General features: G+C 48.4%; 1 protein-coding gene across 2 annotated transcripts in view; it reads right to left on the minus strand.

Annotated features, from left to right (window-relative positions):
* Positions 1 to 19861, minus strand: part of CACNG2 (calcium voltage-gated channel auxiliary subunit gamma 2) — a 47994-nt gene extending 28133 nt beyond the window's left edge. Inside the window, exons 1-2 of one of the 2 annotated variants that reach the window (XM_068665379.1) lie at positions 19166 to 19861; positions 18466 to 18611 (exon numbers count right to left, since the gene is read on the minus strand). In XM_068665379.1, coding sequence (XP_068521480.1) covers positions 18466 to 18607 — 142 coding nt within the window. In that variant the 5' untranslated portion in view covers positions 18608 to 18611; positions 19166 to 19861. Of the gene's footprint in view, positions 1 to 18465 lie in introns of both variants that reach the window. The other variant, XM_068665370.1, reaches the window with a different exon arrangement.
* Positions 19862 to 22471: the final 2610 nt, after the last annotated feature.

The following is a 22471-nucleotide window of genomic DNA, read 5'->3' on the forward strand; positions in this document are numbered from 1 at the left end:
AGTGTGGGAAGATTCTGCCTCACACCCTGAGCTGTGCTCACAGCTTCTTGTGGAAAGCTTTCCCTTTTCTCCACATCCCTGATGAAACCAAGGCACTCTATCCTCTAAATCATACCTCACCGTGGCTCACAAATTGTAGCGTGCAAATGGAGCACCTGCTGAGCTGCAGTCACAAATGATGCGATGCTTCCACCTACTTCCCTTCCACTTGTAAAAACATGCCCTGGGTCCCTGACTCACACGACATCTAGAAGATGACCTGTGTCCTCATCTTGTCCTCGTGCTCTGAGCTCCTGTGTAAGGAACTTGGGTGGCTGGAGGAGACCCAGGTGAGCAGTTATCCTCCAAAACCAGCCAGATGAGCAGCTGAAGGGCCCAGTTGCTTGTTGAGATAAATGCCTCTACCTCTTGCGAAGCACCTATCAAACCTTCAGTGCTACTAGAACAGCACTGGGCTTAAATGCCTCTTCTCTAGGTGCCAGCTTTTGAGCAGCTGGTCCTGATCCTCATGTTGACTTGGGACCTCTGTATGAGCTGAGCTTGATGTTACGGTGTTGCTACATTGCTTTTCCTCTGGGAACGGTTTCAGCACGAATGTGTGCTCACTGTTAGACAGAAGAGACTGTGGAACCCTTCGCACATCGCTGGTGGTAGCTGGTCCTTGAATCCTGGGGGGTGATGACTGAGATCCAACACAGGGACGGCGGGATTGCTGAGGACTGAGCAGGTTATGAAAAGCTGAACAAAGCTATGTAAGGGTGGAAGGGATTAAAGAAAGGCTTGGATGAGGAACAAAACAGCAAACTTCATCAAGAGGCAGGAGAGTGTAGATGGCGGAGAGGGGAGTGAATGTTCTTTGAAAGAAAAGCTAAATTTAGTGAAGGGAATAACCACGTTCAGAAAAGACAAATTATGAGCTGGCAACCTGAAGGCAGGAGATCCCCCACAGAGTCAAAGAGAGAGGGAGCTGTGCGTAGGGCATTGTGTTTGTTGTTTTCTCATGATCTGTATTTTCCGAGTGATGCTGGGTTCAGGCATTATGTGCAAAGTTCATCTTCACTGCATATTTGTTACATCTAGCAGTGCCTGATGAATTAAAGCTTAACCCAGAAGGCTCAGTCCTCACAATAGCATTCTGTGAGAGGCTGCTTTTAAGCTACCTGGAGAAGTTGTAGGAGCCTGCAGGAAGAAGTAACTGTGGCAGGAGGTCAAGCTCTTGGGAGGGGATGGCCGATAAAGGCTCTGTGCCCCTCAGACATCCCTGGAGATGCCCAGTCAGGTGTAGGACTCATCTTTCTTTACGCTCATGGGCCTAAAGCACACTGGAAACTCAGCATCTGCATTCTGCGGTAGCAATCTGATGAATGTCCAATGAATGGCTCCCAGCCAGGTTTGTGACAACCTGATCAATCACATTCAGAAAATCCCTTTTTAGCTCCACAGCTGACATTGGAAAAGATCTGGGAACATGGCTGGGGACTGAAGGCACCTGCTGAACATGAATGAGAAAGAAAAAAAAAAAAAAAGGATAAGCAGGTGGAGAAAGAAAGGAGAGGATGATGGTGAAAGTGATTCCTCGTGCTGTTGCTTGGAAGAAAGCAAGGAATACAAGGTGCCAAATTGTGTCTTTGCCTGCATCATGTAGCATACATGAGTTTGCCCTGCTGTGAAAGCTAATGTGGCTGCATAGCCATGGCTTGCTTTTTTGTCAGAAGAGCACACCTGAAAATGTCTCCAGGTGGGCTACAACTGATATGGGAAGCCTCAGGAGGAAGCTGGCATCCAGCAAGATGTGGAAAGGCATAGCCTCAGTGACTGTTGTTGCTATTAAACACCATCTCCTGCAGACGTACGCAGGAACTCAGTATTGGGTCCTGCTTACATCACACAGGTTAAATGAGATAATCTACTTAACCTCACAGGCATTACAAAGTAAGAATCAGTGGTTTACGCTCTCTTGTTCCAGCTATGGGTTTGATCCAGAATGTCAACTGCAGGCCTCACTGCCCTAGACTTCAACAGCAAGGATTTTCTTTCCTTTTTTCCTTTCCTTTTTTCCTTTCCTTTTTTTTATTTTTTTTTCTTCTTCTCACTCAAAGCATTGTAGAGTTGGTTTGTTTTTTTAATAAAATCTCTTTTAGGTACCAAGTATGTCTGCAATTGCAGCAAGAACAATACCCCAGTGTTCTCTCCTTCCCCTTTGCTTTTAACAACCTCAGATGGGTTCAAATGGGCTTTGCTTTGGAGAGAAAAAAGATAATAATGAATGACTTAAAATAGCTCTGCTGAGGAAAATGTGAGTCTGATTGGAATTGCAGAGGGAATAAGATTTTTTTTTTTTTTCTGGCTCTCTCACTGACTCCAGTAGAGGACCAGCAAGATCTGATGCAGTTCCTGCAGAGATCTCCTCTGCCTGAAGAACCCAGGAGCTTGCAAGAAGTTCTGTAGAGCTTGAGTCAGCTTTAACAGTTTGCTGATTGCAATCCCTAACATTTTCGTGGTTCTTTAGAGATCACCTACATACTTCACACTTGGAAAACAGGCCATGTCCTTCTGTGGTGTGATAGACAGCAAGGCCAGGTAAACTGTGTTCTGGAAGGACAGTTAAGTGATCTGGATATGGACTTAAGAACTGGAGAAAAGTGAGTTCAGCTCTGTCACGGTCTTTGTGTACTTGGCAAACCACTTAACCTTCCCGTGTCCCAAATTTTCCATGTATACCATGGGCCTGGGAGCATTTCCTTGTTCTCCAGGGACACTGGGTGCTGAAATGCATCAAAGAGTGAGAAATAATGCACTAGCAGAATGACTTCAGTTGCCCTGAGCAGAGGACAGCAATGGTGTGCATAGAAAGTACAAGTTGAAACCTCACCAGCAGCATTGTTTTTGCTGATGGAAAATGGGACATTTCCTTCAGTAAATCATCTGCTAGTCTTTGTTTTCCTGACCAGCGATGGCACCAGTGGGCTGGGCATGTCATGCTGATTGGTACCAGTAAAAATTTCATGCCACAATCTGCCACTGTCTATTCTGGAGGTGCCATATGTGTCATGGAAAATAAATTTATTTTGAGAGGCTTAAAAATGTTATTGAGACTATTCTCGTGTTCCTCCTCTGTGAAAGCAATCATCAGTTACTACTAAACTAACCACACAGACCTCACAGGATGCCATAACAATCCTACAAACAAAACAAAACAACAACAACAAAAATTTGAATTGCCCTTCTATGCATAAAAATGTCATCATTTTAAACTCCTGCCATCTGAAGTGAATTCTGCAGAGAAGCTGAGAATTTCCAGCTTTCTCAGTGGTATCTGAAACAGGATGGATGGTGAGGCAGCTAAAGGTGGCTTTATGCTGCCCTTGTATTTTTCTGACCATCAGACCAGAAAAGATTGGCTTAGTCTCTGATGCAAGTTAGAGACACCTCAGGGCTGTTCTAATACATACCTGACCAAATCATAACTCAAAACAACATATCACTGAAGAGGGGGACTCTTGGAACAAGACATCTTGTTATATGTGTTCTTCTTCCCTTGGCCAGATCCCCTAATTGAGGAGAAGTTTTACATTTCTCGGCTACGTGGAGATTTCCCTATAACAGGGTGATCCCCAAGCAGCCACTTAAACCAGTGATGTGCAGCAATGCTAGCAGAGGGCAGGATCTCCTTCTGACTCTGCAGAGTCAGGCAGCAATATAATCAACTGGAATAGCATGATGTTTTCTGCTCTGAAAAAGAGGTCACTGGCTCAAGACTAGATCTTGCCTGTTTTGGGCCTAGGGCTGGTGGTGTTTTTGGGGGGACAAATCACAAAAACCTCAGCGGCTATTTAAACCAATAAAGGAGACTAACGCAGGTTCTCCAGGGAAGAGGTACTTCACCCATGAGAAGAGGCAGGAGCCAGGTGCACTGACGGCTAAGTGGCCAACCATTATCATTCCCCAATATACTCCAGGAGGGCTCCTGGCAAGTTCAGGAGATGCCATCTGAGGAGCCAACCCAGCATGACCCCGTGACCCAGCAAAAACCTGTATGACACAGCAGTACCTGATCTAACAGCGTGCAGTCGCCACGATAACCTAGCGTGACCCGCTGGATTGACCCTGCGAGAGGATTTGATTTATTACAAATGACATGGGTTTAATCACTCGCCAGAGAATGCCGAGTGACGCAGCACAGCGTTGCTCACTGTGGCTCTGCTGAACTGGCGTGCTCGGATTGGCTTAGGGAGCACACCCATTGGGTGATTCATCCAATTAAAGAGCGGCCGATCCTCCCAGCGCTAACGAAACACGGCTCTATTTTACTTGGAGCACTTTCTAGCAACCCATTTAGGCTTTTCTGCTGCTCTCATCACCCTAATGTATGAGCTCGTTGCGGTTGATGGACAGTTGGTTTGCAGTTGGGATTAAAAGGGAAACCTGGCTACTAATAGGATAGAGCTGAATAATCTGTGAAATTATAATCGAAATATAAATGTTCAGCTAATTAATTACTATACTGACTCAGAACAGGTTGGATGTGGCCCCAAAAATACTGAGGTAGAACTTTTAAGGACTATGTGTACCAAGCCAACCAGTGTTGAAACATTGCTGTAAATTGCGTAAACTGTATCTCAAATATAGTTTGAGATTTCCTGCAGACCATGAGAAAGACATTGTGGTTCTTCTCCACTGGAAACCAGAGTGTAGATAGCTTCAGGGTACATAGCAAGCTGTCCACTGAAATCACTGAAGTGTTAGCATATGCCACCCAGATTATAGATATGGGGCTCAGTCCCCAGATTCATTCCAATTGTTTCACGCCTCTTAATAACACAATTCAGAAAACAAACTTGTTTAAATTCCTTTTGAAGACATTCTGACTGGATGACATAGGTTCAGGGACACAGGCCAGGTGGTCTAGCCCAAATATGAAGTCCATCCAATGGGGTCTGTCACGAACTGCCCCAGTTCAATAGCATTGTTCAGCCCTCATAATAGATCTATTTTTTTTTCCAGAGAACCTCAGTTTCCCTTACCCTTTTTTTGTATAACCCTTGGTGTAATACCCATGAGATCCCAGCTCACTTTCTTCCCTGAAAGAAAATGAAATCTCCCCTCAGTTGCAGACTCTACCCCATGCCCCCATGTTTTTTGCTGCTGTACAATCCAAAACCAGATTCTCCCTCACTTGTTCTCACCACCTTCCTAATCTGATGCCCTGGTGTTATTTTCATAACAGCGTGTAGAGATGTGAACTGATCTGCTTGTCATCTTCTCTCACATATCCGACCCAGTTCCCAGGGTCTGATTTTGTAGAATTATGGGCATTTATTCTTGAAAATTGATGACTTGCCCGGAGGCTAAATATTTGTTATCTGGGGAAACAAAAAGCAACATAACAATTTTTTCTTGAATCAGGTCCTGAAAGAGGACAGAAAGTTCTACTGCATTAGCCAAGAAAGAACAAGGGTGGCTCAAGAGGGTCTTGACAGGTTCATAGAGTCACAGCATTTGAAAGCAGAGTCCACATTTGATCACCTATCAACCACTTATCAATAGCTCAGTGATTAAAAACAAAGCTCTTTCACTTCATTAAACACATTCAGTGCCATTTGCTCTACATTCCAAATGGCTGAACTGATGTTCCAATGCAGCCTATTTTTAGTTTTTCTGATTAGTTCATTATTTGGGAAAAGCTACTGACTGTGTATCAGTTGCAGAGATCTAATTCTTCACATGGTTCCCAACGAAAAGTGGTCTTCCATGTGGGTCTTAAGAATTTGTTTGGCTATGAATTCAACCTCATCCCTGCTGTGGTGCAGCTCAGTGAAGAGATGTTCAAGGGGTTTTACTTTCCTTGAGACCTTTATTTTATTTTTATTTTATTTTATTGTTATAGGGAAGAAGACATGTAATATAATATACCTTTTTTTTCAAGAAAACTAGGATCAAGAATGACAGAAAATGAGCAGTCTCAGTGAGAATTAAACAAGATACTCAAAATAAGTGATCTCTTGGGTGTCTGAGTAAATTACCACCCCCAGATCAGATTTTTATTTATTTTCAGAACAAACTATTTCTTTGCTGGTAAATCCTGCAGTTTTGTCATGAATCCAATGAATTTTCACTGGTAAGTGACAACCCTAGAGACAGAAGTGGCCATGTATCCCCAGGGCAGCTACCACATGGGCAAAAGCATTCCAGCGTTGCCTCTTCAGCAAGCTTCAGCCCTCATAGAAAAGGACAGAATCTGCAGGTCACATGGAGATTAGGCTCTGTGTCCTTCAGCCCTGCCTGCTGAAAATGCAAAGGAGAAATCCAGCGATGACTGTGTCTTCTGGCTCCAGATCTCCCAAGCATTCAGAGACACACCGGGGACCAAGCTCCCTTTCCCAAATAACACAGTATTCCTCCCAGAGGAACCCAAATGCAATATGGACCATTCATTTCTTTCAGACTACCTGTGGCTACCTAATAAAGGAAAAAAACCTCCAAGCACACAGGCATGCCTGTTTGGGGATATGGGAATTAGATTGAGAGCTGAGAGAGAGAGACTCCTGCTGTAAGTCTCCATGGCACAACATAATGTGACCTCACATGGGTCTTGGAAGCAGCACACCTGAGTAAGTGCTGTGTCCTGACAGCTCTCAGACATGCTGCTAATTTGCCTGTGCAGAGCATCATGCTTGAGTAGCCAGTGGGGCTTGAAATACCTAAGCTAACTTACTTTGAGCTATCCGGGTATCTTTTTCTGGCACTGCCTGGTGTCAGGCAGATGTGTCCTGATCTGCATTATTCTGCTCTCTCTACTCTGGAGAAGGAGATGAAGCCTGTTCTAGGTGTAATAACCTCTTGCTGATGTCAAAAACAACAACACAGAAACAAGTTTTACACCTTTACTGCGTTTTGCTTTGCTGCCTTTCATATGTCATTTGTCATCTCAGGTTATCACTTCTTTGACGTAGGGATGAGATCTTTTGTGTATGCACAGTGTCTAGCATAAGGTGCAGGTCTATGGTTGGTTGGCGTGACTGACCCTGCCCTGTCCACGTGAGTCTAAATCCTTCTTTATCCCATGGGGTGGAGCAGGGGAGAGAGGGAGAAAAGGTTTCCCTGCACCACTGCGTCAGTCTGCTCCCAGTAACAACCCAAGCCCCCAGTTTCTGCAGAAGGTGGTGAATCCTTCCTGGTGCTGGTGCCTCCACATCCTCACAGCATTCTTTCTTGTGGTCTTGCTTTGCTCTGAATACTTTCCCCTCACCATGCCTGCAAATGTGGGCCAAGCTGTAATGATGCAGCACACAGAAAAACGCCTTTCTCTTGTGATCTTAGACAGCCCCTGAAATTAATTCCTGGAAAGCTGCTCTTGGCCTTACTGAGATATTTTTTCCTGTGTGTGCAGGGACAAAGTGATGAGTGAAGTGGGGGAGAGTGGTGCAATGATTGGGGAAGAGTGCTGCAATGATTACACAGTCACCTGAAATTTAGGAAAATTGTCAATCCTAGTTTTTCCCGTGTGCTGTGCTGCTCTTTGCATTGCACTTCGCTCTGCAGTGTAGACATATTAGTTTCTCTGTTTCTCCTTCTCCCAGTCGTGAAATAGCTGCACCACTCTGCTCTCATTTTTTTTCCTTCAAGACTATGAGGTGCTTGAGTACAGTTGCAATGGATATGTCTTAGCTAGAGGAACCATGAAACCTTCTGGTCCATTAATCCCAAGCCTGTCCACAGCTGCTATGTTACCCCAAACCCTTACATTTCAAGACAAACCCTGCAATCCTCTCTGTTTTCCTTCCAAGTCTCCTATTGACTTTCTCTGTGAACTTTCTCTTCCTTTCAAGGGATACATGGCTCCTACTTACAAAGACATGAAGAGAGCAGGAGAGATGTAGACATCTTCATGACTAGAAGAGCTAGGATTTAGCCCAATGTGAAATCCCTCCCAGGCCAGAAGATAGGAAGTATTCTAGTTCTGGTTATTTTTTTTTTGAGGGAGTTGCTTCATGTCTCCACTTCTGTTGTGTTACAGGTCAGCTTACAACTTCGCCTTGTGCTGGGTACAGGCAGACTTCAGGCTCTAGCCAGGCAAATCATTTAGGGAGTTTCTGGGACAGAGACTTCTACACCAAACCATAGCACCTCTCATCCTGAAAGCACACACTCCAGGGGTGATTTGAAGCCAGCTGGAGGAGATAGGAGCCCAGAGTTGGCTACTCCTGGACATTTCCTCTCCCCTGGGCTGCATTTCCACAGTGCATTGGAAATCGGTGTCTCTCACTCAGCTGTTTCCTCTGAACATCAGCTCTGCTTTCTGTCCCCCAGATAACCTAAGCCGCCTTCTTCACCCTGCCTACAGTGTTGCCACTGTCTGTGGCCAAGCGTGAACTCCCAACCACAGGAGAACCATCCATCCTCCAGTCACGTCATTTAATAAAGCTTTCTTCAAACTATTCCCCATACTTTATTTTACCTTTCAAGCATCATTCATTACTCTGTGAATATTTGATTTCTGCCTCTCCTCCTTCATGCAGGATGGCATTCTTTTCTGCTCAAGTCCTTTCAGGCACTGCTGATCTTGAAGCTCCCCAATTACAACCACTTTTCTTGTGCTGGTGACACCTTAAGAGACAACAGCAGCTGCCTATAAAGGGCCTCTGCCATCTGTTTCCTCTGCCACTTCTCTGAGACAGCTCTAGTTATATACAGAAAAATATTTATCACAGTTCATTCATTCTCTCACTCAAAAATGAGCAAGAGAAAAATGTCTTCTTTCATGATTCTGCCACTGCCCTTCAAAAAACCATGACCCTCAGCCTAAGGAAAAGGGCAATGCTTGAATCTAAAAAGAAGCAGCAGAAATTCTTGATGATTGATCCCTTGGGACCCTGTACTCTGAAGGCAATTCTGAGGGGCATCTACATTCAGAAATGACTCCTCAGGGCCCTCTGAAAGGCGAAAGTCAGAGCCAGCCACCAAGCTTTCTAAGTGACCGCATCTGAAAGGAGATGTACATGTGTGCAAACACACATGCACACACACAGCTTCAATCCATTTTCACTGCATCTCCATAGAGGCTGAATGGGTTGGGATCGGGGGTAGTTCCTACCCAGGACTGAGGGTTAGAGATGTAGAAGGAAGAGAAGAAAAAGGGGATAAAATGGCAGACACAAGAGCTAAAGTGGAGAAAAAAGGAAGAAAAGAAAAAGCAGTGAATTCTGAAGGGGCCTGGTGAAGGAAGTGTAGAAAAAACAAACAAACAAACAAACAAACAAAAAAATAAAATATAAAGGAAAGTACGAGGCAACATCTTCATGAGGAAATAAAACCCCCAGAACAGGCTCTCAGAAATGCGCTAGTTGCAGTGGACAGCCCACAGCTAGGTTGCAGGAGTCAGCAAGCAGGGTTGGATGAAAAGTGGTTTGAGTGACAATGCTCAGTCTATGATACTGAATGAACATGACCATAAACCTGGGAATTATTCAGTGTTCAAGTGCGATCCGTAGCACTGCAGCTACGCTGCTGGTATAAACAAGACCTGAAGGAAGAGGGAAGTTCTCTGAGTGATAGCAAATTTAAGAATGAAATGTAGTTATGAAGCAGTGGGAGGAGAAAAATAAAACAAGCACTAAAAAAAAATCATGTTCGGGGGGAGAATGAAAACCGAGAAATAGGAAGAGAAAAATCAGAAACAGATAGAAAATCCAGGGGACGGAGGTGGATAGTGTTATTCTTTATTTGACAGAATGTATACTTTATACAACAAGCTAAATCAGAAATTTATAGTTGTTCTGCTTCTAGCAAAAACACACATCAGAGGAATTCCTGCCCATGGATAGGATGGCACTGCATTCTCAAGTTTGTGTATACCATCCTCATTTTCTGTTTTTCAAAGATAACAGGTAGAAGTATATGCTCTGGGGGAATAGGAGGTGTAGGATAAAGTCCATATGCTTCTCTGGGGAGTTATAGATTTGATAGGAAGCTGGTATAAAAACTTCAGCAGCCTGTGCCACAGAAACAGAAGTGGATTTCACCTATCCTGCAGGGCTTGTTATGGAAACTCCGATTGTGTAGTTGGGAATTTTATGAGGGAGCTTTTCCGTAACACAAAGGGGATAAATGGGGCTGGGAGACAGAAAGCTGTCAGTAATTGGAAGAGATTTGATGAAAGACTGAAATGCAGAAGAAATAACAAGAGAAAGTTGAATGCCAGGGGGTGCATGGTCCCCTCTGCTATTTCACACTTCCACCAACCCAAGGTGAGGAGCCCATAAAAGGCCTTTTCCCCCACAGGGAGTGATGCCAGCTCAAATTTTTCTAGCAAGGATGAAAAATGATGAAAATGGAAATAGTTTTTAAAAAGGGAATGCTAGACAGCAGAACAGCTGGCATAAATGAGTGCAGAATGTCACCGGTTTTGGGGCTGTCGCACCCCCAAACACTGGAGGTGAATCGAGCCCCTGGGTTTTTGGGTACAGCACTGGCGAAGCAGGGAACACTGTGACCTTTGGGGGCATGGCTGTTTGAAGCAGGCACAGCCCTTTCTCATCCTGATCCTCCTCTTGCCTGCATGGCCCGTGAAAGCAACACAGCTCCACCCGAGTCACTGAGGTTACACCAGCACAAAGGAGGGGAGAATCGGGCCTTCATCCCTTGTGCATAGAAACACTACAGTGCTGCACGTCATCAGATGCCAGTTCAGTAATCATTTCCACAGATGCAAGAGGAAAGAGACAACCTCGTTTCTAATTTAGTCATGATAGCATCAAAGAGACCCAGAGCCTATTGCTTTCTGGGAAGCAGGGACTTCAACAATAATAATTCTTTGCACATATATAGCACCTTCACTGCTAACTACTTACTTTATACCCTGGGGTGTGAAGAAAAAGGACTCCACTTAATTCCATATGCGCTTAATTGCTCTGTATCCCAGATCCTCCCTAGCAAAATATGATAGAAATACCTAAACTCACAGTTAATTTGTCAAATTAGGGCAGTCATTGACACCAGCAGAAACGCAGGCCTAGTTTGCACCTTATGCTGCAGCTGCATAGCACAGCATCTAGAAACAAAAGAAATGCCAGACTAAGTAAATCTGAGCTCCGTTTAATCCCTGACAAATGTTTCAGGGAAGAGGCAAGAAGCACATGGCAGTCAGATAGGGGATAGGCTGTCCTTGTGAAATGTTATCCTAGTTTTTATGGAGCCTGGCTTAATTGCTGAATTACGAAACACCCAAAACACTGTTCATATCCATTATGAGGACGCTTAATTTTCGTGAACTCTGTTGTAAATGCCCACTCGCTTGCTAAATGTGGTTAAAATCTTGGCCACGGGAGCTCTGGTGGCAATGAGATCCACAGCCCTGATACGCATCAAATGAGAAAGCTTTAACTGGGTCTCCGGTGACTCACGTCAGGTCCTCTTGTCTCTGTGTTACAAAATGGGGAAATCAAGAGCTACTGATCCATCTTCTCTAGCCCATTCATTATTCAACACAATCCAATTGCTTTCCCGCTCATTCACCTCCTTTCCCAGGCAAACACATCTAGTCTTTCAGGCTGTCCTCATACACATGGTCTTTCTCACTCCTCCTTGTCCCTGTCCCCCTTTTTTGAACCCTCCTCCGGCTTTGCAGTCCCCTCTCTTGGACAGACCTTGCTCCTCGTGCTCTCTGTTATCCCCCCTGCTCTACTCATGGAGGCTGGGGACTTGCTGCTGGTGGGTTTTCTGTCTGCAGGGCAAACTGGCAGCAATAATCCTGTTCCTGGGATCCGAGGAGCTGCTGCAGTTCATTTAGAGCCCTGCACGCCTCACAGCCCCCCTTTTCCCACCAGCCAGCAGCATCCTCTACCTGGTTCACTGAGATTCATTCACCTAGCCATTGAGTCTGACTTTGGAGACCCCAGCCCCATTCACCTCACCTCCTTGGGTGCTTCTGAGGCTGTCAGAGAAAATCCTCCCCCTGCAAACAGCTTGCAAAGGACGGCTGTTTGCTGAGCCACTGCTTGCTGACGACCAGAGATCCCTCCCTGTAGTGCACAACAACGGCCCCAGGGCGATGGCTACAGAGACCCTGATTTTCCCTTTGGACCCCGGCCTGATTCGTGTCTGAGGGCTGCCAGGGAGGGTATTTAGGGCTGCCGGGAGCTCCTTCCAGCCCAATTGCTGGCTGCATGCAGATGAGCCAGCTCATCAGCTGCGCTGCCAGTGAGCCCTCCGGCCACGGGGAGGTTGGAGGCAGCAAAGTGGAGGGATGTTGGCTTGACCACAGGCAACTAGCAATGAGGGGAGCAGAAAGGGGGGGGGCTGAGTCTCACCCCCCATCTCAGAGGGAGCTGTGGTGCCCTGGGGTGAGAGCAGACAGCGACAGCAACCAGTGTCATAGGCTGCTTTGAGGAGGGGGGCCACGGACCAGAGAAAGGAGGGGAACATCCATCATGAGGGGCTGCAGAAGGGTTGCTTTAGAAAGGAGCTCCAAAAGGACGGGGTCATCAGCTGGGGGAACGACCGTGTGTGAGATGGGGGACAGCCAGGGTGGTATGACAGCAGAGGGAAGAGGAAGGAGGACAGACAGATGAGATGGCAAGAGCAAAGGGGACAGAGGAAAGCAAGGACAAGATAATGTAACAGAGGAAAGAGCAAGGGGGATGGGCCTCGGAGAACTTGGAATCAGGGAGAAATAATGAAGAGGAAGCTGCCTCTGAGAGAGAGCACAGAAGAGACGTGAAGATGAAAGAGAAAAATAAAGAGGAAAAACAGGGGAGGGAAACAAGAACAAATTAAAATGGAGATGGATAGAATGAGTCAAAGATGGAGGGCGAGGAAAGATCTGGGGTCAGGCAGACAAAGGAAAAATAACTTTGGGGTGCGTTGCATTTGCGGTCTGTTCCGTGCATCCCTGACCCCTTCCGTGCTCTGCATTTCCCCTGCAGGACAGCTGCAGCCCTGGGGCTGGGAGCCCTGCTGGTGACCCTTCCTCTGTCAGGAGACCCTGTCACTCCCCAAAAATCCCTGCAAGGGGGATGCAGCAGCACGTCCCCACAGCCAGAGTGATATGGAAGGGGGAAGCAGCGCAGAATGGAGCGGCGAGGGCTCCCCCTGGGATAAAAAGGGTATGCTTGGCTGGGAATCCTGCTCTTAAAACAGGGGCAGGGGGCAGAGCCATCCGACAGCCTGAAATGTTCCCCGCTCCCCCTGGCAACCTCCTTGCTCTGCTTTTAAATGAGATAAATATGGAGATGCTGCTGGCGAACCTCAGCGGCCCTCCTCCCCCAAACTCCCGATGAGGTGGCACCAAGCCGCAGCCAAGCGAGACAGGGGCTGGGGGGCCTGTGCGGGGAAAGGGATGGGTTAAAATGGAAACACGGGATTGGAATAGCTCCTGGTCTCCGTGGCAAGGAGACATTTGTTCTATCTCTGTGTAATTTCTTTATACATTACTGCTGCCACACTGCATCTCCATGTCCCTCCCACTGCATTTCGCTCTCACTCTCTTCAGCGAGGCAATTTCTGGTGCATTTCAGGACAATATTAACCCGTTCCTCTTTCTCTGTCAGCAGGAAGATTCAGAATTTAAAAGCAATTTAGAAGTCACTTCTAGCAACTGACTGGTGAGAAGCAGCTTCTGCTTGTCAAATCTTACAGATGAAGTGAGCTTCCAGGTCTCAGCCCGTCAAATCCCTGGCTCCCCAGTGATGTACAGCCAGGTGTGAATTTAAACTGAGAGGAGAACCAAACCCAACCATGTCTGGGATCCCAGGTACTTCCCCCTCACCACCTGCCACCCCACTTTTGGAAATCCTCTGCCTTCTTCATGCCAGGCCCGTGCAGCTCTGCATCCTCCTGCTCCCTGGCAGATGCAATAGCGGCAGCAGTCAGCGCTGCGCTGGGCTATTGCCTCCTGCTGCATCTCAGGGCCGTGCTGTGGGCTGCTCCTGCACCACCAAGGCATGGAGACCCTCACTTAAGCTACTGCAATTTTCAGTGCATTCTCAGAAAAGCCCCTGGCATGTGAGAGCAAGAGCTGGGGGAAGGGACCCCGGTGGATTTGTGGATGGTTGGAAGTAGGACGGCGGGCAGTTCTGCAGGGCGGAACTGGGGACACTGTCAGCAACGAAGGGTAAAAGAAAGATAAGAAGGAAGGCAAGATAAAAATGCTCATAAGATCATGCAAAAAGAGAAAGTGGCTCAGAAGCAGCCAGGGGTAGGAGAAGGCAGCGCGGGGAAGAGACGCAGTGCCAGGATTGTGTCCAGTGCCTGTGCCCTGCCTCGCTCTGCCATCAGCTCTTCGTTTGTGCAAACACTGAAACTGCACTTAAGTCTCATGCGTTGTTCAGATGTAACAAGCTGGAAAGGGAACAGATCAGCTCATTAATTTTCCTTGGGAAGGGTCTCTAGGCAGGAATTATTTTCTGCACCAACATCCATTCAATTACTTGCCTTCACACCAGTCAGATCTACAGGGATGTCTAACCCCATGCGCATCACTCATGCCTGCCTGCCCTGGACTCCTCTCTCCCTCCTTCTTAGTATAAAAGCCTCCCAGACCTATCCCTTTCCTAATAATAATGACAACATGACAAAACCAATAACCTACAGATATAAAATACATTTCATTTACTTGCTTCATAAGACCCCGATAAGGCATCGTCACTCACTTTTTGAGATCCTGCAGGAGATCTACAGGAGCTAATGAAAGAATTAGACAAGGCATCACTCATAATAAAAAAAAAGTGTTTTAAAAGCATGCGGTGCCAAGGAGGAATTAGGCTGGAAGATCCGCAGCCATTTCGAAGTTGTAAGAGGCGCAGCATCCATATGTGGCATGAGCTTGCAGATCTCAGCTGCTGGGTGTACGTGCGTGCGCTGTGCATACGCAGTCAGGGGTCTGAGCAAGGCAGTCGCTCTGCCATTTTTCTCGAAGGGCAAAGACTTTTGATTTAGGTGACCCCAAAGCCTGAGAAGGAATTATCTGAAGGAAGATTAGGAAAGGAATAGGAAGTGTGGTCTGCAGTAATGTGAACGACCACCACCTTTCTGCTCCAGCCTCAGCACTGAACAGGGGCTCCTTTTAGGACTCAGGAAAGAGGGGAGAGGAACCCCAGTAGGGGAGGAACACCCAAAATGACACTGCTGTTTGGAGCAATGCGAAGACCTGAAAATACTGACTGAAAGTGTTGAATGACCAAACAGAAGGGAACCCTGAAACTGAAAGCCCAGGAACCAAATTCTTTGAGGGGAACTCAGATGGTGATTGTGCACACAATACCTGTGTGCACAGCCTGAGCCCCACGTTCCTTTTTGCTTTTGGGCATTTTGGCCAAGAAGAGAAAAGACAACCTACCACTGCGTTTTGAACACAAGGAGTCCACCATTTCTGAGAGCCTACAGTGCTGGCTAGTGCCATTCCCCCACGTGCCCCAAAATGAAGGCAACCTCATCAGAGGCTTCCTACCATTAGCAGAGCAATGTTTTGCCTCCTTTGATTATTTTATCATTAAAAATCCTCCTGCCCTCCTCTGCACTGCCTCACCTCACCCTATGGGCCTGCCCTGATGCCCCCCCACCCCTAGGCACCCTTTTTTTGTCCCACACCCTTTGCCAGCCGCCTTTGCCACACCATGGACAGGGTGAGTGTAAGCAGAGTCCAAGGCTTTGTCCCTTCCCTTCACAGACCTGCCCACCCCCTTGCGCCGTGGGGACAAGGAGCCCCTGCTGCACCCTTCCTGCACCAGCTCGCAGCTTTCGCTGTGAAGGACGAGTGACCCAGGGACACCTTTTCTGATTCCTTCTGCTGAGAAGGAAGCTAGCTTCTGGCTGATCAGACACAACAGAGAAAGATTTGCTGCCCGGGGCCTACTCGTGGCTGCCCGCTGGGGATATTTTGGCTGTGTTGTCCTGGGAGACAGGGGGTGCCGGGGCCATGCTGCCCCACAGGGCACAGCCACGGCCTGGTCCTGCTCAGTGTGTGGTCATGGGGCTGTTTCTCCATCCTGTGGAGATGTTTTGCTACTTTGCTCGTACTGAAGTTGTGGTGCAACCTATGCCCTCAGGTTAGGGATGCCCTGGCTCAGAGCAGGGCTTGCTCCTGAGTGGTCCCTTGCACCCTCCAGCCCCACTGGGTGCTCCTGCCCCGCATCGCATGGCAAGGCCCAACCCCTCGCATGGCAGGGGCAAGAGAGCATCCCATGGGGGTACACAGCTTGCTCTCAGGCTGCCTTTTGTGCAGGGCTTCAGTGTGAGCCATGACAGCACGGGCAGGGCACAGGGCTGGCAGTGGGGGGGAGGCCGGGGGCACTTCTGAGCTTTTAATTGGAAGCATCCTGGCACTTTCCCCTGCCACACAAACCACTTCTGCAGAAAGGCGCCTGTGGGGTCCTGTCAGATGGAAAGGCGAAGGAGCCCCAAGCTCCTCCGATCTGCCAAACCTCACCCGCCCCTTCCTCCTCCCCCTCAGACCGCGTCCCTCTGGATCCGGCTCTGTGGGCAGATAGACATGATCTGAATTCACTGCCTCTCCCGGCCAGGGTCCTCATACCTCTTGTCTCCACCCCAGCCTCTCTTCGCCCTCCGGCTCGGGGACACGGCTCAGGAAGGGAGTTCTTCCCCGCAGCCTCCCTCCCTCCCCGCATGGCTTCGCATTTGGGCTTGCTATTTTTTTTTTTTTTTTCTTCCCTCTCTCATTAATTTTTAATTAAGGAGATGTCTCTTTCCCCGGTTGTAATGAATAGCTGTGTGAAAGGCTTTTCATTCTTTATTAATATATATCTATATATATTTATCTATTTGGAGGAAATGTGTGTGTGAGTGAGTGTGTTTAAAACATCCCCCATTAATTTACTGCTATTGATTTTCTGGCGTGGAGACAGCATATAGTATTCAGCATAGAGCTCCTCTGCAGGATATGTTAAAAGGCAGCAGTTTGGGTTGACAAAGGGCACTAAATGCAGTATGCGTCAAATAGACCATCGCTCAATGAAGTCACTTAGCTATTCAAAACATGTCCAGCCATCACTCAACCGTTTGCACCAAGAACAAGGGGGGAAATTCGCGCTTCTTCCCGGACACAACCATTTCTAAACAGCGGCTTTAGCTTGCTTTGGTGAGAGACATTAGGACATACACAGTTTATTCTCCCCTCCCCCCTGCCTTCCATCTCCCAGTGCCGGTCTTAGAAAATCCGTCCTGCGGTACCCACTTCCCTTTCTCTCCCATCGGGGAGCTCCAGGCACACCCAGCTCTGGTGGCTGCCGGCAGACACATACGTTATCTGTGGATGTCCATAAACCCCCGGCAGCCCACCCTCCAGCTGGGAGCTGATTCACAAGCAGGGCTTTTACAATGGGCTGTAATATGCGCTCTCGCTCTCGCTCTCTCCTCGCTACGTGTGTAACATAAACCATGCGTTTCCATCACTTGCCCCTATCCCTCCAGCACCGGCTGAAGACCACCTCCCCAGCCCACACGTACGCCAATAGCAGTACGGAGCAACACATATTTAAAAGCGAATCACTGGCCCCTCTCTTCTTTCCCCCTCCCTTAGGAACGTCTGATTCCAGAAGTTGGCTGCGGCGGTCTCTCTTCTGCCATCAGACATGTCACTGAGTTGCTGTTCAGTTTCACCACATCAGACTTAGGCTGATTTTTTTTTTTCTATTCAGGCACTTGTTTATTTTTAGCCTTTACCATAAACCTTAAAGAAAAGCCCCAAACAAAAAAACCCACCCCCAACAACAAACGAACGGGGGAAAAATCCCAGCCCCAAAACAAACCAATCAGCCGCCAAATAGACCCCTCTGCACCCAACCCAGTGAGATGTGGTTGCTTACAGACATTACGAAATGCTCTGAACTCTGCTCGAGATGACTGGAATCGTCAGATTTACCATGTGAGGCATTTTGGACATAACAGGGTTGTTTCCATTTCTCTCTTTTTCCCTCCTAAAGTGAACTAATAATTGCATCCGAATTGCTTTGCAGTCACCCTCTCCCCACATTGCCTCTCACTCCCGGTCTTGTCTTTGCAAATAAGCTGTTTGCAAAGAGACAAATGATTTCACTCTGTGGTTGCAGCCGGAGCACAACAATAATACAGCATTTTGGCATTGCTTTCCCAGGCAATACAAACAATCTGAAGACAGGCAGACCACACGGTTCCTTTCTGAAAGGGTCTCTTGGTGTTTTTGTAACACACGCATCATTCCCATCGGAGGGGGGAAGTGAATTTTCGGGGAGGGTGTGTGGGGGAGGGTGAGGAAGAGGAAGGGAGAAGGAAACAGAGCAAAGAATAATTTTCCTGTCTTCTTGCCTCCATGCCCTGAGTAACTGAGCCCACCACTCTCAATCGTGGTGAAGGGAATGAAGTGAGAAAATGGTGGAATGCAAAGGGATTTACTGGGGGGGAGAGAGGGGGCATGGGGTGGTGGGATAGGAAAGTAAGGGGGTGGGGGGGGATTGGAGATCCAGAATCAAATACCTTCCAGGCAGCAGGTTCTCCATAATCCAGAATGGGTCATGACTTCCTCGTTCTTTTTGCTGGTTTCGTTCTCACTGACAGTTTTAGTCTTGCAAACCCCTCTGGAGTAAAGCCAGTAGTCGGTCCCCACAGCTATGGTCATCAGGCTGAAGGCAGCGAAAGCACCAACGGTGGTTAAAAGCATCTGAACACCTCTGTCAAAGAGCCCCATAATTCTTCATTATACAAATACCCAACCGCCTTCTGATTCTTGGGGTGTGTGTGTTTAATAAAATAAAAGAATAATAATTCCGACTAATAATATAATGGGTATATATAGAGAGATAGATATCAAAAAAGGGAGGTAAGAAAGCCCACGGAAAAGAGTGTAAATTAGAAAGACCACACGGGAAGAGGCTTGCCTTTTAAATCGGAAACGTTCTGGTTGAAATATAAAAAAAAGGAAAAAGGAAAAAGAAAAAAAAAGAGAGAGAAAAGAACCAAGAAAAAAAAAAAAAAAAGAAACAAATAAAGAGAGAACCCCCCCCAAAACGAGACGCCTTAATCCCTTTTTCTAAAATTCTGGTCTCCAGTTTCCATATGTAATGGCTAATTTGGAGATGGCTTCCACAGTGAACAGGGGAGCAGCAGCAGCATCCTCAACACAATCTCTCATTATCTGGACCTAGACAGTTAGAGACTGTAAGAGCAGAGATGCAACCTTCAGTCTTCTTGCTTAGCTCTGCAGCCTGCGCCATGAAAATCCTTTTCCTTCCCAGTTATCTTCCTTGGGTTTTTTATTTTTTTTTTTTTTCCCGGCAGCGGCAGTCGCTCCAATCCTCTCTCACTTTTTTCTCGCTTGCTTCTCCTTCCTTTCGCTCGCTCCTACCACCAAGCCAGACTGCCCAGTATACTGTAAGCCCTTGATTTCAGCTGAACAGGTGCCGAGGTCTCGCCTCCCATGGCTTTTCCGCACAGCCGCGGCGCTCGCTCCCGGCGGAGGTGGGCGAGGAAGAGAGAGAGAGAGAGAGAGAGAAAGGGGGGCTCCTGGGGGTGGCGATGGGGAGGGAGGCGGGGGACAGGCGCGGCGCCCCTCCCGGGCGGGGGGCTCGGAGCTGCGCCCGGCTGCGGCACCCCCTTGCCCCGCGGCGTCCCCCCCGGCGGCTTCCCGGGCCCTCTACTGCATCAAGGCGGCGGCGGCGGCGGCGGCCGGAGGTGCTGAAGGACAGCTCCCCGGCCGGCGGGGCGGGCGGAGCGCTCCGGGACGCCGGGCGCTGCAGGCGGCTCGCCCGGTGGTGGTGCCGGAGGAGCTTTCCGCGGTGCTGCAGGACAGACCCCCCGCCCGCCCTGCCCGCCGCGCCGCCCGCCCTGCCCGAGCCACAGCATCCGCGGGCGGCGGCCGCCCTCCTCCGCTCTGCGCGGGCAGGCGGGCGGGCGGGCGGGCAGGGAGGGGCGGAGGGGGCAGCCCTAAACACCCCCCCCCCCCCTCCTCCTTCCTTCCTTCCTTCTCCGCTGCCTTTCCCCGCCGCTGCTGCCAGGGTTGCTCCCCCCCGGCTGAAGGCGTATCTGGCTGGGGCTCTCCCTCTTTTCTCGCTTTCTGCCTTTCGCTCCCAGCCGCTCCCCCCCCCACCCCCCCCACCCTCCTCCCCGACGGCCCCCGGCCCGGCTGCCGGAGCATCCCCGCTGTTAAGCGCCCGGAGCTGCGAGCGCGACCCGCGCACCGCAGTGAGACCCGCACAAAACTTCACTCAGACGTTTCTCTCCCCAGGAGACGGGGGAAATGTAACGTGGAAGGGTAATTTAGAAATAAGCGTCTATTTCCCTTGTTTTGGCTGTCGCTATTGTTTTTAAGTGCTCGCTCTTCACTCTTCCCGGGTTCGCTGCAAGTTGCATATGTTTTTTGTGGTGTTGCTTGTTTTCCGTCCCTCTGTCTCCCCCTGACCAGTGCTGTGTGAATCCCTGCGTTCTGACTTTCTCTTTGTAGCTTTCTGTGAAATCCCGAAGCCTGCTCCAAGAAGCAGACATTTTGGGAAGATCCTTCACGAGAAAGGGCGATTTCTTATTATTAGTACGATTTTGTTAAGGAAAGGAACCGCCAACCCGAATTCCTTCCCCCTCAACCCTCAGAAAGCAACCCGCCTTTCAGTCCTCATTTCACACAGAAAGACGCAGGAGCTGAATGAATGCAGACTGAAATCTATCGCTGCTTAAGTTTCCTATGTCAGACGCATCCTGATAGTACCGGGAACGTATGCAAAATTGTGCAATGCTAACATCTAAGTATGTCATAATCCTCTCTCCCTTCCTCAGCAGTATCATTACACCAGGTTAATTACATTAGTCACCTCCTGGTTCTATACATGTAGCTGCTCATTAATGCAACAATCATAAAGAAAAGAAATTATCTAATTCTCGATGCTGCCGATTTTCTTTCTCTCTGATCGGATTCATTGTTCAGTGAACAAGAGACCAGAAGGGCTGCTTTAGGTTCACTGCTGTTTGGAGGGGGAGAAGGGGGAGAAGAGCTGAGGGGAGGGGGTGCTGGGAAGTTGAACCAGTTGGAGGGCTTCAGCTACGGTGTAATTTCATAACTCCATTTCTCTCTCCTCCCTTCTTCCTCTCTGGGTGCAGCCTGGGACTGCCCTTTCAGAACATTCTCCCCCAGGACTGTCGGACATGAAAGGCTCTATAGCAAGGAGTGGGTGATGAGCAGCAATGAGGGCACTGGGCACCCTGCAGAGGGTTAAGCATTTCCCCCCTTTGCAGGGCTCTGACCAGGCTGCCCTCACAGCTGAGACCAAGATGGGGTGTTTACCAGCAAGCACTCATGGGCTGTGGCATCAGCCATATGCAGATTGCCACTAACAGGCAGGAAATATCCTAGGGGAGGCAGGAGAAAGGATGCGGTGAAGGGGGGAGGTGATGGTGCAGCTTGAGCCCACCGACACATTGCTGGGGGACAATGACAGTCCCTAGCCTCATCTGGGGGACTCCTGGCCTTCTCCTATCTCACAGAAGCCAGGAGTTTCTTTCTGCACCCATGGAGCTGCCAAACAACTGAGGATGGGCAAGGGGGACATGGATATCCCTGTGGGCAGGCTCTCTGGCCTGTTGGCCTTGGATTAAACAAATTTGAGAGGTGGAGAGATGCAGAGAATTCCCCTAAGCTGATGGGAGATTATGGCTCTGCAGAGCCTGCATCCTAGGACCTCTCCTCCCCTTCTGAAAGCTTTCCACTGAAAGAGGGAAGGCATAAGGGAGGAACGAGTCATTCTGGGGGCTCTGAGCTATGCTCTTTTTGTGTTGGTGGTCATTCCTCTCCAAGGCCACCCCAATATTCAAGTCTTCTCATTCCTCAAAAGAAGGTAGAAAAGCTGAGCCAGGAGCCTGGAAGACTCCAAGGAAGAAAAACTTCAGTAGACCATGTCAGCACTAACACCCATCAAGCACCAATATCACGTATATGGAAGGGAAAGGCATACTGGAAATTTGTGGAGCTCATAGCTTCAGGGAAAGTGGGCTCCTCAGTTACTCTGTGCTCTTAAAAACGTGCAACACAGCTCTTCTAGTAACGTCACACAAGCAACCTGGGTGGAGTGAGGGGAAGCAGGAAGAGCTCAGGCCTTCTGAAAGCTCGCTTGTCCTTACACAGCAGGGTCATTCAAAGAGGAGAGGGAGGGAAGGTGTGATACTGGTTTTTTCACTTAAGGCTCTCCTGTGTGGCTAAGTGTTCATTTTGTTGTGACAAATTGGAATGCGCCTGTGGATCAGGGTGTGCCAGGCTGCACAAATGGGGCTGAGGAGCTTGCTTCTGCTGGTATGAGTCTAGCAAGACAAGTATGGACAGCGAGCAGTCACTGCAGAGGTTGTAGACTGGGGCTCACAGGGCACCCCAACACAGTGAGAAAATACAAATTTTGTCTATAACAAGAAAAATGCTGCTGAAATAGCTACATTACATATCTTTAAATTTGACTAATCCAGTCAGGTTTCAGAGGATGAAACAGAAGCTGGGCCAAAACAGAGA

The sequence above is a fragment of the Anas acuta genome, chromosome 1, assembly GCF_963932015.1.
Source record: "Anas acuta chromosome 1, bAnaAcu1.1, whole genome shotgun sequence".
NCBI lineage: Eukaryota > Metazoa > Chordata > Aves > Anseriformes > Anatidae > Anas > Anas acuta.